At 37.6% G+C, this 20948-nt stretch overlaps 1 protein-coding gene across 5 annotated transcripts in view; it reads left to right on the top strand.

The window, feature by feature from the left end:
- The window catches only part of fam13a (family with sequence similarity 13 member A), an 83431-nt gene that overhangs the window by 30841 nt on the left and 31642 nt on the right, over nt 1-20948 (top strand). For 4 of the 5 annotated variants that reach the window (XM_017463495.3, XM_017463496.3, XM_053679881.1 and 1 more), the window contains exons 9-11: nt 4836-4877; nt 19518-19559; nt 19746-19931. In XM_017463495.3, coding sequence (XP_017318984.2) covers nt 4836-4877; nt 19518-19559; nt 19746-19931 — 270 coding nt within the window. The remainder of the gene's footprint in view (nt 1-4835; nt 4878-19517; nt 19560-19745; nt 19932-20948) is intronic. The other variant, XM_053679880.1, reaches the window with a different exon arrangement.

Genomic DNA, 20948 nt, shown 5'->3' with positions numbered 1-20948 from the left:
CTATGCTTTGCATTGGGCCACATCACACCACCCCATTGGTGATTATTATTGACCTTAAACCAACCGAACTAAATAAAAAATTTAAACAAACACTGTAACGAAATAAAATGAACCTTTGAAAACGTCCTCTAGCAACTCTACTCTATTGACTCTACTGACGCACATCTACATCACTGAGAACTGTGGGAAAATGGCGTTTCTCTACAAACTTTTTAAAAATAAATAAATAAAGGAGTTTCTCTATTTTTCAGTCTCTTTCTCAGTGTTTTTGTTTTCTTGCCTGCTGTACACGTAATTCAACTCAATGACTAATCATCGAGTGTTTTGAATGCTGACTCAAGTGTGTGCACGCAGGGAAAACGCTTAACTAAGCAACGCTGTGAAACGTCAGGGTAGGACTGGGGGGAATAACTGATCTGGTGTCTGTGAGAACTAGGTTATGTTAATGTTCTTCGGGTGAGACCGATGCAGGTGCTTATGGTATGATGTATAGGAAGACTGAACGAATGAAAAACGAATGAAAAGACCAGCTGGATGTTTGAGATACTGCCTGTGGGGTGTCACCCAACTATATTTGTGGGACAGATCAAGTTTAACATGATGACACACACAGCCAGGGTTACTAGTTCAGGACAAGGCTCCTGCAGATATTACATGTAAAGAGAAAAGTTCAATGATGTTTTGTGGCTTGGTTTAAGTGTCTACTCAGGCAGGAGAGGTGCTAAACAGAAAGCTTAGTCAGTCTTATCATGACAAGCTGTTATACTGGATTGCAGAATAGAGAAGTCAAAGGAAAATGTTATCAACAAACGTTAACACTGTATTGTATTGAATAAGCGGGATTACTGTTACCTTTGCAAATTTGATGATTTTCCTAAAACCACATGTCCAGAAGTGTTTCATCTTCTTACATTTAATGTTGTGGAACTTCAATGAAAAAAGTTAGTTACTGTTATCACTTACATTACAGTGTCTGTTTGTCTTGTCTGTCTGTCTGTCTATCCATCTTTATCTCTCTATCTATCCATCTATATCTATCTATCTTTATTGATATATCCATCCGTACATCCATCCATCCATCCAACTATCTATCTATCTATCTATCTATCCCTCTATCTATCCATCTATCTATCTATCTATCTATCTATCTATCTATCTATCTATCTATCTATCTGTATCTATCTATCTTTATCTATCTATTCAATTCAATTCAATTCAATTTTATTTGTATAGCGCTTTTTACAATAGACATTGTCTCAAAGCAGCTTTACAGAAATATCAACACGGTATACAGATATTAAAGGTGTGAATTTATCCCAACTGAGCAAGCCACTGAGTGGCGATGGTGGCAAGGAAAAACTCCCTAAGATGTTAAGAGGAAGAAACCTTGAGAGGAACCCGACTCAGAAGGGAACCCATCCTCATCTGGGTAACAACAGTTAGTGTGAAAAAGTTCATTATGGATTTATATGAAGTCTGTATGGCGTTAAGAGCAGCCGTAGTCCCAGCAGTCTGGAATTAAAGAAGATTTGAGCTCCATCCAGAGGCAGAAAGGATCTGGATCTCTAGTATCTCCATAAATTCATGTGGGGCTCAGCGAAAGGAGAGAGGGAGAAAAAAGATAATTATGACTGCGAAGTAGTAGAACAGAATCTAGTCAGGGTAGGCTTGAGTAAACAAATATGTTTTAAGCTTAGACTTAAACACTGAGACTGTGTCTGAGTCCCGAACACTAATAGGAAGACTGTTCCATAACTGTGGGGCTCTATAAGAGAAAGCTCTTCCCCCTGCTATAGCCTTCACTATTCGAGGTACCGTCAGATAGCCTGCATCTTTTGATCTAAGTAGGCGTGGCGGATCATATAAAAACAAAAGATCGCTTAGATATTGTGGCGCGAGACCATTTAGTGCTTTATAGGTTAATAAAAGTATTTTATAATTAATGCGAGATTTTACTGGGAGCCAATGCAGTATTGATAATATCGGTGTGATATGGTCGTATCTTCTAGTTCTAGTTAGGACTCTAGCAGCTGCATTCTGGACTAATTGGAGCTTATTTATATTCCTACTGGAACATCCAGACAGTAAAGCGTTACAGTAATCTAATCTAGAGGTGACGAATGCATGAACTAGTATTTCCGCATCATGTAGTGACAATATGTTTCTTATTTTAGAAATATTTCTGAGATGAAAGAAGGCTATCCTAGTAATATTATCTACATGAGCATCAAATGATAGGCTGGAGTCAATAATCACTCCAAGGTCTTTAACTGCTGCACATGATGAAACAGAAAGACCATCCAGAGTAACCATGTGATCAGAAAGATTACTTCTAGCTACACGTGGGCCTAATAAAAGTATTTCTGTTTTATCAGAATTAAGTAGAAGGAAGTTAATTAACATCCAATGTCTAATGTCCTTTACACAATCCTCAACTTTACTAAGCTTCTGTCTGTCCTCTGGCTTCGCTGAAACATACAACTGTGTATCATCAGCATAACAGTGGAAGCTAATTCCATGTTTACAAATAATTTGACCTAGGGGTAGCATATATAAAGTAAAGAGCAGTGGGCCTAAAACAGAACCCTGTGGAACTCCAAAAGTAACCTCAGTACGCATGGAGAATTCACCATTTACATCTACGAACTGATAACGATCGGTCAGATAAGACCTGAGCCAGGAGAGGACTGTTCCCTTAATACCAACAACATTTTCTAATCTATCAAGTAGAATAGTGTGATCTATAGTATCAAAAGCTGCACTAAGGTCGAGTAACACAAGCAGCGAGACACAACCCTGATCGTAAGTCAATAGAAGGTCATTTACTACTTTAAATAACGCTGTCTCTGTGCTATGATGAGGTCTAAATCCTGACTGATACATTTCATGAATGTTATTCCTATCTAAGTACGAGCATAACTGCTTTGCTACAACCGTTTCTAAAATCTTAGAGATGAAGGGGAGATTTGATATTTATCTATCCATCTGTCCATCCATCCATCTTTACCAATCTGTCTATGCATTGATCTATCTATTTCTATCTATCTATTTATCTATCTATCCATCTTTATCTATCTATGTATCCATCTATATCTATCTATCTTTATCAATCTATCCATCCGTCCATCCGTCCAACTATCTATCTATCTATCTATCCATCTATCCATCTATCTACATATCCATCTATCCATCTATCAATCTATTTATAAACAAGCATTCCTTCACCCTCTCTTGAAGTTAATAAGACATACAAAAAAAAAATGATCTCAGAATCCAATCAGAATCAAGAATTCAGCTGAAAGATGCCATTGTTCTCTCACTATGGTAGTATGTAAGCAGGATTTCCAGCTTGTAATTCACAACAGTAGACACACTCGTTTAATCCCATCACCAGACTGTAACACCACTGAGGAACTCGAGTAAATGCTGAAAAGTTGTGCAATTCCCCCTAAAGTATGTCTGGCATCTTAATACCTGAGAGATTTCACAAAGGGATTTGTGCATGTGGGTTAGAATCATGAACGAATGCATATTATGAGCACACCACCCATCTACATGTGTGCACGTAGTGTTCGTGTTAGGCATTTTTTATCTTAATAGCACACCCACTCATACACACACACACACACACACTCACACGTACACACACGTACACAAACAATTGCCTACGTGAAGGTGTGACACAGATCATAATTTGTTCTGCACCAACCAGGTTAGAGACTGGGCAATAACACTCCAGCTCCACCCTTCCTTCTTATTGTTTTATTACAGCTCAATCTAACAATATGGAAAAAAACACTTTCATTTATTAATGTATGACCTTATTTCTGTTTTCACAAGCCGTACATGTTGTGGTTTAACATCGTGTTAAATGCCCTGTACATTTACAGCTTATACAGTCTAATAATCAGTTAAAAATCAGAATTACAGAGTTAAAAAAAAAAAAAAAAAACTTCACGTACACATATAAATCGGGATATAGGAAACCAATCGGCCAGTCTAAATGAAGTTCCTTTCTGAGTGAAGAAAGTGAATCATCTGAGGGAATTTAATGAGACCGTGTAATGATGAAAAAATAATGTTTTATTTATAGCGCACTTTCCATTTGAAGGCAAATCTCAAACTATAAAACGAAGGGAAAATATGTTTAAAGAAATAATACTAAAAAGACAGCAGTGCTAGGTCATAAAATAGTAAAGGGTGTACCATTGCAAAAAAAAAAACAAAAACAAAAAAAACCTTACGAGTTAAAAGTAATGTTAAATATTTTTTTTATTATTTCTTTGATAACATAATAAATCTGCGTTGCCCTCAGGTTATCTGGGAGATTGTTCTGTGATGTTGCAGAGCTTTAAATCTCATTCCTTGCACAGCTACAATCATTACATACTTTCCATCATCAACTTTGCATGACAGCGTAGCTACTTGTAGCTACTCCGAAAGCATATCGTGCTTCTCGTTGTTTAGTAAACGTTAATTGGTTCATGTGACGTGTAAGAATACGCAATCCGTGGATTACTGAAGAATGAGAGCACAGCCACATTATCACTGTATAGACATTCGAATGTTAGATCTTTATTACTGCGTAATCCTTGCTGTGTTTTCGGCAGAGCTTCACTCACTCGTGCGGTGTGTAGCTGTGCCGTGACGCTCTCTGAGTGTGATAATTACTCAAGGCAAGCCTCACAAAGGCGCTGAGCTGTGGCACTCTCATTGTTCTACTTACAAAAGCTACTCGGAGATTCTTTCGCCAATGTGCTGCCACATGCTTGGTCTGTGTTACGCTGCTGCAGGGTCCTAAATCCTGTTTTTGTCTCTCTTCTCTTTCTTTTCAGCTCTCAGGAGGATGAAAGACCAATATCTCCTTTCTATGTGAGGTAGGCTGCTGCTGTCTCGGTCTCTCTATCTCTCTCTATCTATATCTTTCAATCTTTATCCTTTTTAAGGGAAAAAAAACCATGAAAGCACTAATCCAGGAGAAAGGTAGGATGGAGTCAGCATGTGCCTACATGCTAGAGTCGTCCTTGCTGTTTCACGTGCACATCAGAGTGCAACAGGTTATTGCAACCTCATAGTAAATAAGCAAAGCGGTCTTTACAGGAATACAGTATGAATTAAGGAAAAAGCATGCAAACTTAACAGCCGTCCCCAATGTATAAGTCTTGTTGATCTCAAATCTAAAAGTGTTGTATTGCTATTAATAATATTATGCTTATTTTCTTTTGATCTTGAGGACAAAGCTGAATTTACCCAGACAAGTGTGAGCAAACTACACAATAACTAAAACAGGATTCAGTCTTGGCTTATCCTGTTCAGTTGGCTTGGATCATTTCTGGCTCTTCAAAGCGTTTTGTTGTTGACATTTCACTGTTTACAGTGCCACTGCTAAAAAAATAAATAATAATAATAATAATTTAAAAAAAAACAGCCCACACAGGACATCACCCATTTTCGAAATGAGAAATAGGAACCAGGATATAAATTCTTAGCAGCCGACTGTATGTTCCCGCTTTTAATGTGGACTGATTGCACTGTCCCACCAAGAAAGTGCCCATGATAGTCAGAGCGAGAGCACAAAGATGGCCAGATGATGGGTTTATTGTTGATGTGATGAACCATATCTAGCTTATCAATGTGGCTCTGTAGGTGGTTGGACCAAATCCGTATAGTATTAGGAACTATTTATAAATCCAATACAGCTATTCCTTCTACATCAATGGAAAAAATAAATCAGACATTTTAGAAATGCAACTTGGTGCTATGCGTAATTTAACGGTGCCACACGTTAGTGAGCTTTTGTGCCTCTTTGCAACCCCATATCTAATATGCTGGACACATCACTGGTTGCTGCTACTTAATCTCAAGCTATTTCATGTGTCTGCACAGCAGGCAAAGACCGGTCTGGAATTCTGGACCAGTGAAGGCAGGGTGAAGTGAGGGGCAGCGTCTTCTTTTTCTTTTTTTTTTTATCGTGATGACAACTCAAATTACAGTGGATATGAAATTTCTACACCCCTCACCGTTCCCTAAAATGGCAGGTTTTTGTGATGTAAAAAAATGAAACTGAGATAAATCAGGTCAGAACATTTTCCACCCTCAATGTGAAATTACAATGTATAAAAATGAAGTGAAAAACAATCAAACGTTTTAGGGAAGAATAGGAAAAATAAAAAGGTTAGAACAAGCTGGTTGCATAAGTGTGCACACCCATAAACTAATACTTTGTTGAAGCACCTTTTGATTTTATTACACCACTCAGTTTTTGGGGGGGTAAGAGTCTGTCTGCGTGGCACATCTTGACTTGGCAATATCTTCTTGCTTTTCCTTGCAAAAACATTCTAGAGCCGTCTAACTGTAAGGACATCTCCTGTGCACAACCCGCTTCAGGTCACTCACAGATTTTCAGTTGGATTCAGGTCTGGACTCTGGCTAGGTCATTCAAAAACATCGATCTTCTTCTGTTTAAGCCGTTGCTTTGTTGATTTGAATGTAAGCTGTGGGTCATTTTTGTGCCAAAATTGAAATTCCGTTTCATCTTCAGCTTACTAGCAGACACCAGAAGCTTTTGCACTAAAATTGACTGGTATTTGTAGCTATTCATGATTCCCTCCACCTTGATAAAAGCCCCAGTTCTGGCTGAAGAAAAGCAGCTCTAAAGCATCCCCGTTCACAATCACCTGAGTATTAACCTGCCACATCTGTCACATCCCAATCAAGAACCCTTCATAAGCACTCAGCTTTCACTTACCTGTTGTCCGGTCTCATCAGTCTCAGCATGAGAGTATACTTACCTGACTTACTTCATGGTTACTCCTCACCTTCACCGTCATCCAAATCCCTCGATCCATCAGTCCACGGTTCTTCTGTGCTCTCCACGCTTCATCCTAGAAAAAAGGAAAAGATTCTTCAGTTAACTGTGATTATCCATATTGAACGGTTTGTGCCATTCACTCACCTGCTGACGGCTATCAAAAAGGATTGCTTATGCCATTTACTGACCTGCTTGATTATCGCAAATATATCTTTCGTTCTGTGAATAAAAATCCTGTTCACGTGATCTATTGTTTCTTCCCCTGTTTGTGACAGCTACATCATCGGTATGGTGCTTATGGTGATGTGCTTTTTTTTTTGTTGTTGCACCAAACCATAATTATAGAAAGTAGCTCCTTTAATGTTGGTCTGTATGGCTCTTGGAGGCCTCCCTGGTAAGTTTTTGTCTTGTCCTTTGGTCGTCCTGTTCTTGGTGATGTCACTGTCGTGCTTCATATTCTCCACTTGATGACGGCCTTCACGGTGTTCCATGGTACATCTAATGTTTTGGAAATTCTTTTATACCCCTCTCCTGGTCTATACATTTCAAGACTAAAAGTAATAAACGCATACATTACCGTGCTTATATAATTTCTTTGATAAATTTGTCAGTTGTAAATGTTGTCAATTTTTTCTTCTTGTAAAAATCATATATTTAAAAGTAACTTAGCTGAAAACGTTACTACTGAAAAATAGGTGCAATGTAAAAAATTGTACAAAAAAAAAGACTTTTTTTTTTTTTTTTTTTTACTTTGACATCCATAATATACTGTATATATAACAAATACCATAAGCTCTGAAGTTCTTGTGAATGTTCTCAGATGATCTCAAAAGGCAGCGTTCTATGCAAACATCTGTTATGGACATGATTCGATGCCTCCCTGCTTCCAGATACAACCTTATAAGACAAGCATTTATATATTAAATAAACAGACACAACCAAAGACAGGGGCAGAGAATAAACCAGTCCCAGAGTGTGTTCATGAGTAAAAGCTCCTGTACAGGCTTGGAGGTTAATGGAGGAAAACAGTAGCAGTGAAAAAAGGAAGCCTGCTATTAGGACTCATCCCTTACATTTCACGCAACACTAACTACTCACACAGCCTCTGCATCCTCAGAGCCAGAGACATGCTATAAACATTGCCCTATTTACACAGACCTCCGATTTGCCCTGTGAGTGTATTTATACTGGGTAGGGTTAAAAAAAATAAATAAATCATACTCCTGACAGTCCCCATGGAACCAGTGACCCTTCAACAACAAACATAACAAGAAAGAAGGATTTTACACGGTGGACCTCTGACTTTGAGACCATATTTTATATCCAAAATCAAATCCTTCAGAGTCTGTACTCACACTGCTTGTCTGTATATCTGCCATAAAATGATCTGTTTGAGATCAACGGACCTGCCTGATTCATCCTGCTGCCCTACCTCTGGATGGAGCTCTCATCAACTGGAGGCTACAGACTGGAGATTGATTAGGATGGTACTGCTTGAAGTACCATAGAAATGGTTTTGAACCTCAATTCCCCATGGACATTCTTGCTGTGGTTGCTGGGACTACGGTTGCTGTGTTGGTCTTAGGACTGTAATTAAGACATACCATTTTGCAGTCAGGTCTCCTTTAGTGAACAGTGGACTAGTTCAACAAAACAGACTTCATGTAAAAACCATAATGAATTTTCTTTTACTTTCACACTATCCGGTGTTACCCAGATGAGGACGGGTTCCCTTCTGAGTCCGGTTCCTCTCAAGGTTTCCTCTCATATCATCTTAGGGAGTTTTTCCTTACCACCGTCACCACCGTCTCACTCAATAGGGATAAATTCACACACTTAAAATCTGTATCCTGTGTTTATATATTTCTGTAAAGCTGCTTTGAGGCAATGCCCATTGTTAAAAGCGCTATACATATAAATATTGAATTGAATTAAATTGAATAAATTTCCAATACTAGCAATTCTAATTCCTTACATTGAAACCGTTCCTACACTTACTACAGGCTGCCGGTCAGTCTGTGCTCTATACAGCTTTGGAAATTGTTTTCATTTAAGGAGCAAAAAATAAACAAAATATTCAGCCACATTGTGTCTGAAATGTCAGTTACTCACAATGAATTTCTTGTTCATAGAACTGTTGTATAAAAGCAATGTCCTACTCGCCATCATGCTGATGTACTGAATATATGATATTCATTACAATTATTACTCTTGCTTGTGTTGTATTCCTTAATTGTTCACTTATTGAAGCTCCACTTATTGTTAAGTTATTGAGTTCCTAGCACATCTACAATGTACATTGTCGACCTATTAATGATCAAACGTAATCTGCGCAGCCATGAGCCTTACAAAAGATACTTATACAAAACATCAGGGCAATCCATTTCCATTAATATGAAATGCACGTAGTACATGTGGAACTTCACTTCTATTGGTGTTCACGCCCATGGTTTATTCAGGTGTCAATCAGTCAACGTCACTTATCTGGAAATCTTATCTCATCCGATTAGTACTTCCGTGAATTCTTTTGTCTTTTATGTATTGTTATTGGTCATATAAAATTTTACATTGTATCCAGACCTGCTGCATACTAATGATGAAGCCAGATTAAAATATTTCGCAGTGAATCTAACAGCCTTTTTCCACCAATGAGGCTGGATTCCTGAGCCGGTGTCTAATCTCAAACTCTCATTTGAGATTTTTTTGACTTTTTTGTTTTTACAAAAAAGAGCTGGCCAGAGAAAATCAGTACAGATCCAGCATTGAAATGCAAAATATCCTGTATTCATGTTTGTGATCTGTGTATTGTCATGTCATGACAACATCATTTGCATTCATGAAATATGTGCTAATTTTGTATAATCGCTTTGTATAATCCCGGCAGTTCCAGTCCACTTGTTCAATTCTGAGACAATATAGAGACCTAAGGTTGTATTGGTGCATCCCTAGGTTTCCTTTTAATGTCATTATGTTACAATTGAACAATAAATGAACAATAAATTTTGCTCAAAAAACACCCACATCTGTGAAGTTGTCACATAAATATATAACAAAATGATTTATGAAATGATTTGGCGGGGAAAAAAATGTCGTCTTTGAACATATGACCCACCCAATTACAATTATATTAAATTAAGGAAGCAAAACTTTAAAATCCCTTATCACTGGTGCATAATTTTGTTTAAAAATATAGTGCAGTGTTGTCTCATGTTCAGATTAACTCTTAACAGACTTAACACTGTTTCACAGATATTTCCCATCAGCTAATGTCCGAGTTGCCTCACTATTGGGTTTTCCAGTGTAGTGGTTTTCTGCTCAACCTCTCTTTACCTCGTGTACAATAATAGTAGTTGTATGCATCACATTTTCCCAGCTGTAGCTGTTTAGTTATTGTTTTGTTTCTGGGCTTGTTGTGGCATGGCCCAGTGCTGACAGGTGGATTTGTGTAATCATGTCTAATTGGTAACTACACTGTCAAACTGGATTACCAGGTCCATTAGGCTAGATCTTTTTCCATTTCCTTACATATTAAGAGGAACTCAACACATTTGCTCATAATGTCCAAAGATTCTTGTTTTGAGTTCAGCAGATTTTGACTATTTAAAGTGAGTACTTTTAAATGCTCTTATTCTTACAAGTCTGGATCAGTGATAGTTAAAAACAAACAGACAATCAAGCAACAAAAATTAAAAAAAAAAAAAAAACTGTGAAAACTATATGTTCATCACAGCACCTGTGATACGTAATCACACACAGCCAGTACAAAGAGCCAATTGCCAATCAGACTATTCAGATGAAATTTTCATCAGTATTAACTCAGGAAATCCACATGTATAAAGAAATCCAAACATTTACATCCATAAATGAAGTTATGTGTAATAAAGGTGAATTACACAGTCAATCACCTGACTTGAATCCAATTGAACAAGATTAAAAGACAATATGTTTAGAAAAACGGGCCAAAATCACACCTGAGTACTACGGCCCATTAATTTCTTCATACAAGAAGTGTCTTGAAGATGTCGTTACAAACAAAGGCTTCTCAACTAAGTATTAAATAAATTTCAGTTAGCGTGTTCAATAATCTTTCCCCGTGTCATTCCAGTTTATTACACATAACTTCATTTATGGATGTAAATGTTTGGATTTCTTTATACATGTGGATTTCCTGAGTTAATACTGATGTCTGGTGAAAATTTCATGTGAATAGCCTCATTGGAGATATATTTACAATGTTGATGCGCTCAATACTTAATTCCCCCACCGTATTGCCCTATTAGTTGTGGAGGAATGCACTTTAGCAGGTTGCACTGAAGCGACTGCGTAAGTTATAGACACATTTTTGTTTTCTCAAGTTTTAACAACCATTTCAAATTGATGTCAGTCCATTTCTGGTCTTGTGTGACTGAAAATAACTAAGATGAACTGTCACCAAAAAGGCAGCAGAGTGGACAGACTTTACTAGAAGGACTTTATCTAAATTTGTCTATAGCAGTGTATGTTAAAATGCCAATAAAACTTCATTTGATGCGTCTCTGAGCTGAATTCGGTTACCTTTCGGATGTAAAAACTTCTGAGTCTCAAGGTTTTTGATGGCAAAAAGAAATGAGACTTTTATTACAATAGTAACAAGAACCAAATCATTTTGCAAAGCGACTCCCCGACCCCATCTTGACACATTATTTATTACCCCTCCAAAACGAAGACACTCAACATTGGTGCATTTTCTCTATCACAGATGACCTTATCGGTACGTGCATATACTGTATTTTTCTAACTTCTGCAATTTAAACGACGTCCCACTCATAAAGCTTGGCAATCATAGTGGATACACGCCAAAGAATAACAAATTCCAAGCTAAAATTCCAAGCTCAAAAAGATATTAATTAGAAGTGAGAAATGTGTGCTCAGTGATTTCCCTCAAGCTGGAGTTAGATCAGTTTGTCCCAGTTTCACCTACATGAATATTCCCTTATTATTTTCTGATCAATAAAATATTCCATATACTATTACAACATAATTATGTTTAAATGCTGATTTAGCATTAAGTCACTTTCTCTTCATGACTAAAATACATTTCAAAGTCATTATTGGGCCTGTGATGGATTAAAACATTTCTTATCGCTCTGATTATTTTATCTGATTGGACCTGATGGATTACATAATAATCAGATTTAAATCATAGTCTGATCAAAGAAATTCTTCTATACTTCTTCACAGGGTAGTCAGCACACTGAACAGGGACATATTGTATTAGTATTTAGAATAATACTAATAGTACTTAGAATAATAGGCTATGTGCTTTGGGCCTTAACCATCTAGAATTACTTTTCCAACAGCGTCTATTTTCAGCAGTGTTTAGTAACATTCACACTGAGTACAATGGACAAATGTAACGTTTTGTTTTGTTTGGTTGGCTACGGTATATTTCTTCACATTAAACCAAATGGTGAGTTCAAAGTAAATCAGACCTTGAAGCTCCACCAACATCACTGTTATTTTTAGAAGTTTCTGTCAACCCTGGCGTCAACTTGAGAGTCCTTGTATTTTCACAGGTTCAGATTTGTATCCATACCAAGCAGTACTACACTCCCCAGTGACAAAGCACTACAAGTGTTCTCCATATCAAATGGCAACGATGATACAGCCATTTAGTCCTGCTGACTGGAAGGGAAGGAAGACATTCCTCTGTCTAGCAGACATCGTTTAGCTCATGTATACAAATGGGGTGGCTGACTCTCTGCTTCCAGTGGACTCAGATACCTTATGAGTGATGTAGCTGGCTGCATGTGTCTCAGTAGACGCGAATGTTAGTAGCACGCTCATGCTTCCCAAATTGGTAGATGTCATACAATTTGCTATTGGAGAAATGTAAAGGGGAAAAAATTATTTGGTGTAATGTAATTCTGCTATCATTAGCATTACTAATACTACACCACTCTAACAAGCTGTTTTAGTGAATTACCACATGCATCAGTGATGTCAGACTCATCAAATACATCTGATGAGTTGCATAAGACGTATTAAATAAGGTAGACACCAAGACTGGAGCCTGACACCACCACTCTAATCCTAAAGACTACATATCATATGCCTTTCCCAAGGGTGACTGGGTGAGTTCTGTTTTAGCCTGAGACCAACAGGCCAACAGCAATGTAGCATTGCATCAGCCAAACGCTCGCTGTGCTGCTTCGGTTTGTGAAATGTCCCTGAGTGTGTTTAGTTTGCAGGTGGTTTGTTTATCTCGCTTGCTGGCTCAGCAGAAGCCTTATCATGTTTTCCTTTATTAACCAATCACACAAAAGCTATATTTGATAAGTGCTGAGCTATTCCATGCCGTGCCCTGTTTCACTATTTAGGCTTGGACCATTTACAATAGGTTAATGAGTTATTTATTTACTTAAATTGAGTTGATAATTCATTACCTATGAGAATTAAATTAGGAGTACTGTATAGTTGTTTAAGAAAAAAAAAAGCCTCTCAGTAACATTAAAACATGTTTGGTCCATCAAAGGTATATTTTAATATTTTCATATTTATGTTGTCATTTCATTTGAAAAAAAAAAAATAGTGATTCGATTACCTCGTATCATAGTGCTTTGGAATTCTTGAATCTGATTGGTCAGAAGGTGTTAATTAATTTTCTATAACAGCAAGTTTTATATTAATGTGCTTGTTCTAATATGCTATTGCTGCTATAGTAACAACTCATTCAGAGGGACTTGTACTGCAGACACTCCACATAATCTAAGGTGATATGTTGATAAGTCTTTTTGTAGAAGGAGATGTTTATTTAAGATTTATGGAAGGAGTCTCCAGCGTCAACACTTTGTATGAGCAGCCAGTTTCCCTCCATGGGAAAGTCGTCAGGACAAAGGACTGTACTCTTTTTGGTGTCTCTGTAATATGAAATATAAGTGTTTATAGCCGTTATACTGTAAGTGATAACAGGAGCTAACTTGTCTTGTGGGCTCACAACATTAAATGTACCTATAAATGGTTAAAAGTGTTGTTGAAATGTCTATTTGTTGTAGTATAAGAGGAATAAAACACACATATCTATCTATCTATCTATCTATCTATCTATCTATCTATATATATATATATATATATATATATATATATATATATATATATATATATATATATATATATATATATATATATATATATATATATGTGTGTGTGTGTGTGTGTGTGTGTAATATATATGTATGTGTGTACATGTATGTATATATTTTTTTAATTCCCCAAGCTCTGTCACATAGAATATTAGCCTTGTAGTTGTCTTTATCACAGCAAAATCCCCAGTGTTTATTTAACACCCAGAGGGTTGAGTTTGCACCCTTCAGTGTTTATATGAGTCCACTGGACACAAATGTACACTTTGGGTGTTAATTCAACACTAGGGATTTTACTGTGTTTAATCCACTGCTGACTCACTCACACTGATCACACTTTCTTCTGTATCCTTATATATCCTTACCTGAACGCAATGTGCAAGTAGAAGTAGTTGTAATCTCGGTACATTTCCCAGTGCTCTATTCATAGCTCTTTGGTTTAGACATGAGTGAACAGACGTTGTGTCTACAGACTACAGTATCATAGCGGGGGTTCAGAGACCTTGACCACAACAGCCTTCACTGATATCTGCAGACACACACTTAGATTATCAAAGCAGGTCTGACTTTTGTGAGTGGTCACTGGACACCTAGTTAGGGGGCATGGTCATTCATTTAAACATTCGTTGCTTCCTTGTTTACTTTGTCTGATACCAGACAAAACTTACCTCATGAGTAGTCCTCACCTTGGTTTGATAGAACCAAGTTTCCAATAAATGGGGCGATTCTGCAAAGCGACATAAGGCTGAAGTGATCTGTCACGGTTTATTTTTTTATGATGCAACGTCACCATTTGGGATAAAGGAGTCATTTCTGGAAACATGTTGAAGTATCTATAAAGGGTAACTGGTTAACTGGCATCTCCTTGAGCATAATTATTGTAACTATCGTCATAGTTTAAATTTAGACCAGACAAAACAGAAGATAATCACTCATCACTGTGGACTTGAGTACAGTGTGAGCTGCTGCTTCCCCGGTGTACAAGCTGTTCAGAAAAACAAAATGCTTTATGTATTTACAAGGTAAATACCTCGTTTCACGAAATCATTTCTCATAACGCCTCATGAAGGATGTGTACTTTTTAAAAAGGCCATATAATTAAGATGAATGACAAACGTGGTAATAAGGCAAAAAGTCTGTCGACTCACCCTGTGCTTTGGCATATTCAAAATATAAAATGTTTATATACACCCACTTTTGGCAATTAAATAAATAAAAATACATTTTGATTAGTGTTCCATAAAATCCCTAACATTTCATATTTAAGGACTTCATCAACCACTTGTTTGGTGAAGCATTTACTATAACACTGTATAAGCTGAGATTGGTCTTTTCTCGTTTTGTTTCAGCAGAAACACAAATATGTGTCGTGGTGCTAAAAGTGCCGAATTTGAGTGATCCAGATCTGACTTTTCTAGTTACAGCTACATTTTTCCCAATAAAATAAAATAAAATAAAATAAAAAGTCACAACATTTCTCAGTTAACTCAGACATATTTCTTAGATTTTCTAATTTTACAGTATTTATCTTGACCCCATTTCAACCAAATCCATCCATCCATTTTCTACACCACTTATCCTATACAGGGTCACGGGGAGCCTGGAGTCTATAACAGGGAACTCAGGGGACACTCCATCACAGAGCCCAATCACACACACGTTACAGACACTTTGGAAATGCCAATCAGCCTACAACACATGTCTTTGGACTGTGGGAGGAAACCCCTGAAGCACGGGGAGAGCACACAAACTCTGCACACACACACAGGGTGGAGGCAGGATTCGAACCCCCAACCTTGGAGGTGCGAGACAAACATGCTAACCGACCGTGCTCCTACCACCATGTTCCCCATGCTCCCTCATTTCTGTGTTACAGCTGTGTTAACACCGGTGTTATCACTTTTGTCTACTAAGAGTAATTTTGGAGGGAATGTAGTGGTAAAATTAGCTAGCTTTTGAAATCTTTTACAATCATGCAACAAGTGACATTAACAAAAAAACAAAAACAAACAGACAAAAAAAAGGCACAAGGCAATTTTATGTATTTATATACACCTATGTGAGTGTGCCCTGTGATGGACAGGCACCCTGTCCAGGGTGTACCCCGCCTTGTGCCCGATGCTCCCTGGGATAGGCTCCAGGTTTCCCCATGACCCTTAAAGAAGGATAAGCGGTATAGAAGATGGATGAATGGATGGATATACACCTACATGAACATTCACTTATTATTTTCTGATTAATAAAATATTCCATGTACTATTACAATATAATCATGTTTAAATGCTGATTTAACATTAAGTCACTCTCTGTTCATGATTGAAAATTATACACACTTGATAAAATTAATATATAAATAAATAAAACATTTACCCATGGGATTAAACCCAATGTAAAAATAATTATTCCCTTTCTTTCTTTCTTTCTTTCTTACTTACTTTCTTTCGTTCTTTCTCTTTCTGTATTTCTTTCATTCTTTCTCAACTACATACATTCATAAAAATGGCCTGCAGTCAAGAAATGATTGACTATTTAGTTTTACAAAATACACCTTTAAGTAAAATAACTATGTTGACTATTTTCACATTCATAGTCCCTGGCAATACTGTATATCTGTGTTAATATTCATATTTCTTTCTTTTCATTATTTCTTTTGTATATACTTTTACTTACTCATGCTTAAATCACCAATTATTCATGTACGAATGTACTTAAGAAATTACACTGTGATTGCTTCTATAAGCATCAGAACTACTCGTCATTTCCACATTTATATTCACTGAAACAGAAAGGAAATTCCTTGAAAGCACATTAATGTAATAAAATCAGGCCTTGATTGTGACACTGAGCTCACCAGGTTTCCCCAGCACTTTGTAGAATATTCCCGTATAAATCGGTTATCTATTTTTCACCTCTCTTGTTTGTAGTCAGTGTCTTCTTTGCGAGCTGCCAGGAGCCATTAAGTATTCAGTAGTATGTCTTAAACCAGGGAGCAAATAACCCCAATTTTGTTCTTCATTTTTTTTTTCCTGTTGGTTCAGACTATCCACTACTATTGGAAGTGAGTTATTTTATCTTCTTTCTCATTGGACATTGGAAGTGGATCTCAAGTGGATTGTTTATTCCAGAAATTTTAATTGCATTCAGTCTGACTGTTGCCTAAAACTACCAGAGCAGACAGCAGTCCAGTGATATGTTCAGGTTATTAAGTTATATTGCTGCCCTAGGAATATAATATAATATCCTTTCCTATCAAAGTGTCTTTTACAGAATTTTAAAGCCTGAACTCTCCCACTGAATTCCAGGTGTATTTTCCTTATCAGAGATATGTCCGACTCGTTCAGAAAGCTTCTGCACTGCATTGTGCACTCTCTCCTTGCTTTTGGATTGAGAGCAAAACAAGCCTGTCTATGAAATTTGGTCATCAGGATAAAAAAGCAGAGCTGCTGGGATGAGCCCTGACCACGTTTGGCTGGTTTAACTGGGCTGGTATGTTTATTTTTGGCCACGTCTTGGCGAAGTGTTGTAATCTCTATCATCTGGTGTAATCAGTTGTTTCTCTTCCATAAATCATTTGCCACAAAGCATTTCTGGCCAGGGCAAACTGACATGTTTATGGACAACCACAGACAGCGTCATTAGCCTCTTTGCCTTAATCCCAGTCATTTTGAATTCCACAAAGATGTCTGTATATGTAATTATTGCTCTTCTAATTATGCTTCCTTCAGCACAGAACGTCAGGTTTGACGGCAAAACACCTGTGTTTTGAATGTATAGGTTTCATTTGGGTCCATGTGGATTTCTAAAGACACTCATGAAAGGTTCTTTAAAAATATACATGAAATTAAAGCCAGGTCAGCACCACCAGGTCCTCTCAAATATACTGTTAAGGCAAATAGTGTAGCTGCCTCAGGAAGGCAAAAATGTGTATCATAAAAAATCAACTTTGGCATTCAACATCCAACATGATGATGATTCAACTTGTTTATGAACATTGCGTCTGCTCGTTTAGACAGTGGTTGAGTCAATCCTCTAAAAGAGACGGCAGCGCGTTCCGAATCCCCGAACGGACCTACGTCCCAGGAAGAGTCATTCAGTTCACTTGGATGAGTGACAGTTCAAGTATCAAACCCTACACGCTGCTCTGTGTGTGAAAGATAGTGGAGGAATGGTACTTGGTGCAAGCTATACATTTGGGCCCTATGCATGTTGTCTTTCCAAATACAACCTTCGCACATGCATACTGTCACAGTACTAATAATTTCAGTAGCCTGGTAATCCTTTTATGGCCAGTAATAGGGCTGAACAATTGATTATATAATGTAGATATGGTGTTAAATTGTATCATAGAAATGTAGTGAATCGTTATGTGATATTTTTATAATAACGCCCACCCCTAACACTGTCTATACCCGCTAGTACTATTCCTGAAAAAGGAATGAGTGACATTTTAAGCAATAGTGGCATTTAAATATGCCACAACAAGATGATTCAATATATCATAAACCGTAGCTGTTAGCTAAATAATCAGGTGTATTGAAAGTATCAAGGCATTAACCTTTGCTAACATAATTATGATAGTTTACCAATTTAATCTGGCTTCTGTTTTGGACCCCGCTTTTATGTTTATAATTCATTCGGATACTTTTATATAGATAAAGTGATACCATGAGAACAAGCTTAACGATATGGGCAGTAGTAGCTCAGTGGTTAAGGTGTTGGTCTACTGTTTAGAAGGTCTTGAGTTCAAACCCCAGCACTACCAAGCTGCTGTTGTTGGGCCCTTGAGCAAGGCCCTTAACCCTCCATTACTCAGATGTATTAATGAGATAAATGTAAGGCACTCTGGATAAGGGTGTCTGCCAAATACCATGAATGAATGACCTTCTACCTGATCAAAATAGACATATCCTACACTGGATATAATACCTTTTTCCCCCAGACATCTCAGATCTCTACAAACTGGGGGAAAAAAGATGGCTTACCATTATAGCACAAAATAGCGCAGTATTTCACAAGGAAGAACTTTCAGTTGAATATAAAGCTATAATGCATGAAGTCAAATAGAAAAGTAAATTGTAACCATGACGTACATTTATTTGGGTTCCAGTGTTTATGTCTAGAAGTCATAAGGAATAAGCTAGAGTTGGTAAATGGAGTATCTATTGGATAACTGTAGGATAGTGTCATTATTCACAGTTTTACAGTTCGGAGAAAGCAATAAGCCACACAGTGGTGTCCAACCTCTGTCGTGAGCCGCAGAGCGATAATATTTATTCGGCTTTTAGTGTCTACTTCTGAAACTTGAAAGAAATGAGTTAGAGTGGTTCAATGGACAACTTTAACAGTTGGGTAGTTCAGAGTAAGAAAATTTCCACTGGTGTCCCTGTGCAAGTGCACCAGCTGGACCGTGGTAGACACACACCTGCTTTACATCATCATATAACTTCTTGGCTTATATCTGAATAGGGAATCGCATAGTTCTTGCTTGATTGCGTTGTGAGTTGCATTTGATTTACAGAAGCTCGATTAATAAAGCACTTGTTTCATTGTCTAATACATGCTGTGTTGTCTCCTCTCTAATCCAGCTCCCAGCTCTCTTCTGGTCATTACAGGCCTGACTTAGCACAGTAAGTGGTAATACACTGATTTAGCATTAATGGCAGATTCCCTTGATAATACGTTCACCCTCAATCCATCATTGTTGTAAGTGACTCATTATAATAAACATCTGCGTAGAGGAAATGAGCTTCATACTCGTGCTATGATGAGAGATGGCGATGTCTTCACCCCAGTCTGTCCGTCTCCTTGTGCAGTTATCTGGAGAAGACGATCCGCTCAGCGGTGGAGCAGCACCTCTTTGATGCTCACATGCAGCCAGATCAGAGTTTACAACAGTGCTCCGAGGCAGCAGGTCAACCTTCGTTTCCCGCAACCACAACCACGGCTCGTCAGAAAAGGCGACATCAAAAAGAGCAGGAGGAGAACCGAGAGAGGGGCAGGTAAGAGACCTAGGAGCATAGCCAGACACTTTATAATGTCAGTGGTCAGGTTAGACCCAATAACCTTACTGCGGTGGCAATCCAAAGTGGGGCAAAATACTAATCCACATTCATAGGAAATGACAATGTGGCTCCTACATCTTAGTGGTTAGCAAGTTCGCTTCACACCTCTAGGGTCCGGGGTTTGAGTCCTGCTGGGGCCATGTGTGTGCAGAGTTTGCATGTTCTCCCCGTGCTGCGGGGGTTTCCTCCCCCCAGTCCAAAGACATGCATGGTAGGCTGATTGGTGTGTCTTAAGTGTCTGTAGTGTGTGAATGTGTGTGATTGTGTGCCCTGCGATAGACTGGCACCCTGTGCAGGATGTACCCCGATGTTGTGCAGGGTGTACCCCGATGTTGTGCCTGATGCTCCCTGGGATAGGCTCCAGCTTCCCTGTGACCCTGAAAAGGAGTAAGCGGTAGATGGATGGATAACTAGCAGTAGTGAATAATGTACTGAAGAAATCCAATGTTAATTCCTTCAAATAATGAATATGGTTATAACCAGGTTTCACAAGTGATTGCTCACCAGTTTGTTCATTTCAAATTTCCTAGAGATGTTGTAGTGGATGTTCTGGTATTATTTAAACTAGTGAGGTTTACCAAGTCAGTCAGTTTCTCATCACATGACTTTGGTGAACACACACATTGACAACAACAACAACAACAACGTCATCTTGTTGGGGTGGTCAGGTCTGATTTGGCAGCTGCTTAATGATATAATATACTATATCATAGTATATATATTATATGATATAAACAAACTCATGAAAAGTTATATATATATATATATATATATATATATATATATATATATATATATATATATATATATATATATGTATATGTATATGTATGTATGTATCTGGCTTCTATGGTTAAAGTTAATTTTGATTATAATGACACAATTATTCTTTCCAAACATCTATTAAACATTTCCCATCATTTCAAACATAACAATATCAGAGTAATTAACAGT

This window comes from Ictalurus punctatus, chromosome 3 (genome assembly GCF_001660625.3).
Source record: "Ictalurus punctatus breed USDA103 chromosome 3, Coco_2.0, whole genome shotgun sequence".
Lineage (NCBI taxonomy): Eukaryota > Metazoa > Chordata > Actinopteri > Siluriformes > Ictaluridae > Ictalurus > Ictalurus punctatus.
The sequence above is the reverse complement of the archived record's forward strand: the minus strand, read 5'-3'. Positions and strand labels throughout refer to the sequence as shown.